General features: G+C 35.1%; 1 protein-coding gene across 1 annotated transcript; it reads left to right on the top strand.

Annotated features, from left to right (window-relative positions):
* The first annotated feature begins 927 nt into the window (after positions 1-927).
* Positions 928-5,905, top strand: LOC147402719 (uncharacterized). The gene is made up of 8 exons (XM_086438049.1): positions 928-1,605; positions 1,678-1,821; positions 1,948-2,175; positions 2,706-2,913; positions 3,162-3,298; positions 4,301-4,381; positions 5,386-5,452; positions 5,539-5,905. Exons 1-8 carry the CDS (start codon positions 1,316-1,318, stop codon positions 5,842-5,844), a joined length of 1,461 nt encoding a protein of 486 aa, XP_086294175.1. The 5' UTR covers positions 928-1,315; the 3' UTR covers positions 5,845-5,905.
* Positions 5,906-6,714: the final 809 nt, after the last annotated feature.

The following is a 6,714-nucleotide window of genomic DNA, read 5'->3' as shown; positions in this document are numbered from 1 at the left end:
TTTCCAGTTTATTAATTCTTTTTCTTTTCTCTCAAATCTTTTTGGACCTTCAAATTTGAATGTTTTTTACTAACAGATCTTGTTGTCAACCTTCAATTTACATCTCTACCAATCTCAGTCAATGTTTTTCGTATTGTATTATCTATTTGAGCTATTATTCTTTTTTTTTTTTTTCCAATGTGATTGTCTTTATTTTTATATTTTAGAATGAGGAGGGGTGTGGGTTTAAATTACACTTTGATCACCTGTTATTTGGCATAATTCTATGTTGACCCTTTTAACATTTTGACAATTGCACTTACCTCGTCTTTCTACAATGTTAAGTTCTTACAATATTTTACTATTTTATATTTTATTTATTTATAAAAGATTAAATTTAAACTATGAAAATATCTCGTGGAAGAACCCATTTTTCATAGGGATATTTTTATTTAAAAAAAAAATTAACATTTATAAAATGATAAAATGATATTTATAAAAAGAAAAAAAAAATCATTTTTTAATAGTTTGATTCACCGTAAGCCAAATGGAAGGAGTAATCATAGAGGAGGTTAAGTGCAATTATCAAACATTAGGGGTCGACATAGTATTATGCCAAATCACAAGGGGTGAATACATAATCACTAATACTAGGGTTACACAAATGGGGTCATGACATGGTGGTGCGCACATACCTGTAGCCACTTTTTACTCACATCCCCTGTGTCTCCCTTTGTGTCATCCCAACACAGCGTGACTCTTGTCAAGTTTAATTAGGATTCTCTTCTATATAGTATAAATTACTATCACCTTAATAAAATTTTCCTTTCTAATTTGGTTGGTACGTGTTTATATCCTGGGAGCAGTAACGTGTATAGATTGATTCGGTTCATCTCGGTATCATTCACAAACGAAATGAATGGACAAGTCAACTCAAACTTGATGTGTTTCTCGAAATAAGACGGAGAACGTTGGTTGGTGAATGAGACCGAGTCGTTTCGTTCACGAATGAGATGAGACGAGACATCAAAACAAGTTTTTAAATCAAACGAATCCTAACTCCCCGGAGATTATGCTGATCCCCGAGAAACTGTTTTTTAACTTTTTTTACTCTCCATCTCATGCGGTCGTTTGACTCTTGCATCCAACCTTGTTTGAATTTTAAAATCTTCACAAGTGAGTAACAGAAGCGACTTGCAAAATAACTGCCCAAGTACTAACCGGTTTCTACTCCATATCTCCCATAGAATCTCTCTCTCTCTCTCTCTCTCTCTCTCTCTCTCTGCAACTGGTCTTCGTTAATGGCGGAAGGATTGCTAAAATCATAATTTCCAACATGGCAGCTCCCAGTGATATAAACGACACATCCTCCTTCGCACACTTTTCAGGCGAAAATAACACTTTTCACGGCGAGAGCGACTCGAGATCCGATGACCAGGACTGTCCTCATTATCATGAATCCGATCCATCTTCTTCGTCCTCATTCCCATTTCTTAGCTTCGATCTGAGATCAAATAACGATTCTAAGAAGCTATGGAGAATCTTCACAGCTTCTGCCAAAGGCTTCACCATTGGAGCTGGTCTAAAAGGCGGTCTCGCTGCCTTTTCAATCCTTGCTCGTTTGAGGTCTGTGAACTAATTGTGATTCCTGAAAACCGATTTGTTTGAAATTTTTAGCCTTTTCCCCTTATTTTACAGGAAATCGAGACGCCTAGTTTCGAGTCGCGAAGCGATTCTTAAATCCATTAAGGAGACTCTCCAATATGGACTCTTCCTCGGAACATTTTCATGTACATTTGTTACTGTAGATGAGTGTATATCTGCATTGGGAGGAAATCGTAGGTATGTGTGTCTTCTTCAAAAAATTGATCTTTGTATATTATTTGAGCCCTAAAAATTTAAACTTGGATATTGGTTAAATTGATTATGTTTCGGTGTTTAAATTAGTTAAACCTTATTCTGGTTCAGGACGGCGAGGTGGAGAGCAATAGTAGCAGGGGCAATTGCAGGGCCTTCGATGCTTTTAACTGGACCTAATACACAGCACACAAGCTTGGCCATATACATCCTTATGCGAGCTGCTGTTCTAGCCTCGCGTTGTGGAATAAAGAGCAAACGATTCGGACGTATTTGTAAACCTCTGTCTTGGTCACATGGTGACATTTTCCTTATGTGCCTCTCCTCTTCACAAATTCTGTAGGTTCTTTTTTTGCTTAAAAAAAAATTGTATTTTGGTTTAGTACTGTCCTAGATATTATTTTATTTTGAAAAAATCATTTCTCTTTGCAAAATGTTGTTGGAATTTAATTTCCATTTTACCTCAACTGCAAATCTCATAAATTGGTGTGAAACAATAATATATGGTCTTAGGGTGCTTGGTTGGCCCTCGTTAATTCTCCTTTAAAATCTGTATCGTGCTTGATTGTCCTCCATTGACCTAAATTGCCATAAGGTTTTGCTTGCCACTACCATTTCCCATAAGAAATGATATGCTGTAAAAAACCGTAAAGTTTTGCAGATATTTGTTTCGAAAAAATTCACATGTATCTGTTGCAGCAGATTTGGATCACATTATAGTTTCATATGCTGTTCTTGAAATTATGAGCAAAATGTACTTGGGTTATTGACATTTTCCTCCTACATGAATCCACGATGGTGCTTCACATTTCCTTCTGCTTTAGGGGGAAGAGTTGTAGAATTTTAGCTCATTGCAATTCCTTTGGCAGGTCTTCTTACATATTGAAGCAAGACAGTTTGCCTCAATCGTACAAGTCCTTTCTTAATAAGCATGGTGGAAAGGATATTGTTATCTTGCAAGGCGTCAAGGAGATTGCTAGTAGCAAACCTTTTACTAATTTGGAGGGCATAGAAAAGTATTACAAGTCTATGGGAGTGAACATACAATTAGATCCTGGAATGAAAGTGCCCTGTTCGGTGGGCAATCTATTTTGTACATTATGCTGTATATTAGAACTCCGGCATTTGGCTACTTTTCCTGCTGTTTGAAATTTTCCCCGACAATATTTCATTAACCAGTAACTGTGTGTGTGTGTGACACTCTTTGTGGTATGCTTTAGTGATCTAAATTTTAAGATCTTTCAATTCATGCACTTAGTTTGAAATGTTAGTGTTACAAAAAAATTTAGAACTAAAGATAACTTGTGCTTCACATCATGATGCAGATTATACACGGACATCAATCTTGTGCTTCACATCTTTTATCTTTTTTTGTTCGTGCCTATGGAAGAGCATTGCCTGTCTATCTTCCAGTATATTTAATTCCTGCACTGCTAGTACATCGTCAAGGACTATTAAAAAGGTAACAGATATGTTCTTCTATGCTTCATTTAACAAGTAATATTCTCCACTTATTTTATCCGAGTGACTAGTTAGGAGGATAATTTCTTAGGTCTTCTTGTTGACATTGTAACGACTAAGTAATGTTGCAGAAAACAATTCAGGGTATACTGACCACGGAACTGAAGTCAGTGTCTTTGGCATGAACGATGGTTCTTTGTCACCTAATGTTTGTGTCTAGGATTAACTGGCTACCTTGGGGAGCAATTTTGTTCAGTTAGAGATTATACACCATCTCAGTTCAATAGAACAATGGGCAATAAACTGATTGCTCACATGTATTGGTATTTATGGGGATTTTTTTCATACTCTTCACATGGCTATTTTTTGTGACAGATCCATAGGGATACTACTTGGCTGATTTTCCACTAATCATGGTCAACCATCTTAACTGTGGTTCTTATTCATCAAATAAAAAAAGAACTCAACTATGGTTCTTGGGTCACATTCCCTAGTGTTTTTCTGTTGCCACCCTTTTTTTCTTTATAAATATGTTTCTTTTGTCTTTCTTCCAACATTGTTATGATTTGCTACTTCTTAAAAAAGAATAAATTTAGTTTTTTTTCAAGGGGTTCCTAAAAGAGGGTTAAACATTTTAATATTTACAAAATAGAATCTATTTTTTAAAAAATTACCAAAAACAAATTGAGTCACTGGACAGTTCAGAGGGCATTTTAGGTCAAGCAATGTATTTTAACACATTAAAACATTGGACAGTCCGACGAAAACGCTGGACTGTCCATTGACTTGATGTTTTTGGTAATTTTTGAAAAGATAGATTTTTTTGTAAATATTAAAATATTTAACCCTCTTTTAGTAATTTTCCTTTTTTTCAATAAGTTGTTTTAATGGTCTCTATTAACTTATTATTTAGCAGTAAGTACTTCAAAAATATAAAAAAATTCTTCTCTTGAATATTTTATTGTTTCCCATGTCTTATTTATTTCTGTTCAATGCTATGCAGGTATTATACAATTTTGGGCAAGGGTCTTCTTGGTACTGCAAGATCGAGTTTGTTTCTCTCTGTTTATTGTTCATCAGCTTGGTTAGTGTTCAATTGGCTAATATTAGATGCATTCTCATAGTAGTTTTGATCTAGTTTTTTTCATATAAATGAACATCTCCTAAATGGTGGTTGTTTGTGTCAATGTCATGTATTAAGTGCATGGTCTTTCAAGTACGCCTTTGCTAAAAGAGAGAAATTGAGAGTCTGGAAACAGAAATATATAAATTTTTTGACGACTTTACTGACTTCTAAAAGTAATGGTTATATATCACTTGGTATTTGGTTTTTTATTTTCAAAATAGCTTTTGTTAGCTCAATAGTGTGTACCAGATATCATATGAATGAATTTTCTGTCTACATATCAGAATTCCAACAATTGAGATATAGAATGACCTTAGAGAAAGATCCTTACTTTAGGATTGGCTGTAACAATCTCTCCAGATTCATGAATTTGTAGTCAAGGAGGTTTTGATAGGTTACGAATTTATCTTTATAATTTTTTTAGGAGTCGTGCTGGAGTACCATTGAAATTGACATTGTTTCACACATTGGTGTGCACAGAACCATAGATGCTTCTCACTCATATCTCGATGAAAAACATCTATGGTTCTTTACACACATCCACATCAGCAATGTGTAAAATGATGTCAATTTCAATGTTACTTCGGCATTTTCCTTTTTCTAATAAGCTAGGCAAGGAGTGTATTAACACTCATATACTTCAACTAACTTTGCAAGTTCGCACTTTCTCTTAATAATTGAGTTTTAGACAAAAAGATATAGCTCTTATGTTGTTGTATACATGCAAAACATGGTAATCATGAGAATTTTCTCTTAAATTTGAAAGCACAAGCATTCTAAGTTAATAAAGTCTGAGTGTTGTATCAGCACCTGGTTTCAAAACCTGCCTTATTCACTAATTGCTAACCACTAACCTGCTTGCTTATCCACAACAGAAAAAAAAAAAAAATTCATGTTAGCAGATTTTTTTTCTTAGTCATGAGTCGAGACAAAATTAACAAACCCTTTTTCTTGTTCATCAGGATGTGGACTTGCCTGCTGTTCAGGATTTTCAAGAGGTGCAACATTCCAATGGTAGCAATGGGAACGGTATTTGGACTTCCATCATTTTTTTCTTAAAATGGTTTGGTTCAGTTTGTTCTTTTGTTTTAATTTATAGTTATGTTTTTGTGCAGTTCCCTCCTGGTCTGGCCTTGGCAATAGAGAAGAAGAGCAGGCGGAATGAGATATCCCTCTACTGCTTCACACGGGCTATTGAGGGTTTTTTCACGTGCATGGCAGATGCTGGTTTGTTGCCACGATCAAAGAAGTTGAAGAGAGTCGATGTGGTCATATTTAGCTTATCAACGGCCATCATCATGCACTGTTATGCACAGGAAAGAGAGGTTTTCCGCTCCAAGTACTTGAATGTTCTTGATTGGGTTTTTGGAGTGCCTCCCACTCCCTCCCCATGTAACACTCCTCGTGACAAGCTTGATTAAAACATTTTGCTTCGTGTGGTGGAGTTTTAATAAGAGGGATTTTTGATTGATTCACTGTTAATCTAATCTACATGGAAAATCTATATTTATTCATCAGAAGATAAACGACTAATGAGGGATGGAAATGAATGTTTGAATGATAATCCAAAACCAATTTATTGACAGCTGTCCATGAATTGGATTTAGATGACTAAGACAAGAGTCGATCCAATAATAAAATTGGATTTCTGGGTACAGACTCGATATGATAAGCTACTAAAGGGGATTGGTACCAAAGGGGAAAATATTGTGTTGTGAGTTGGTCTTAATTAAGTGGATCTATGACCCAAAAGAGACATGGGCTTAGCTTTTGTGCGCCACTAACACCAAGGTCACATGTCTTCAACAGAGACTGAAGTAATTATCGTTGAAATGGTAAAAGATATGATGAAATTAGCAGAGATTTGATGACCCCACACTACATTATATGTTTTGGGGTGGTTGAGCTATTTGTATGTTAAATTGTAAATGTTTTCTTTCACAAATACAAAAAGTGTCTGATTGGAGGGGGGTTATTATATTGGGTTTGGGTTTGTGTTTGTTTGACATTTCCAATAAATGATTCCATAAAGAATGACTATCTGTCTGTTTTTCTTCAACATTTATCAGAGACATCATAATCAAAGCTAACCTCTTCTTAGTTTATTCCTAGATGATTACACAGAGAAGAAGAAGATTAATAGAAAATGTTTCCCCTTTTCTTCCTTTAGTTACTTCATCAGCAATCTCATCTTGTGAGTTGTGAGTTGTGACTTGGTCTTCTCTTGAAAATGGTTTGGATCTATCTATCTATCTATCTATCATCATCCTCTAAGAAAACCATTTGTATGA

This window comes from Akebia trifoliata, chromosome 4 (genome assembly GCF_017979445.1).
Source record: "Akebia trifoliata isolate Shusen 1 chromosome 4, ASM1797944v1, whole genome shotgun sequence".
In the NCBI taxonomy this organism is placed as follows: Eukaryota; Viridiplantae; Streptophyta; class Magnoliopsida; order Ranunculales; family Lardizabalaceae; genus Akebia; species Akebia trifoliata.
The sequence above is the reverse complement of the archived record's forward strand: the minus strand, read 5'-3'. Positions and strand labels throughout refer to the sequence as shown.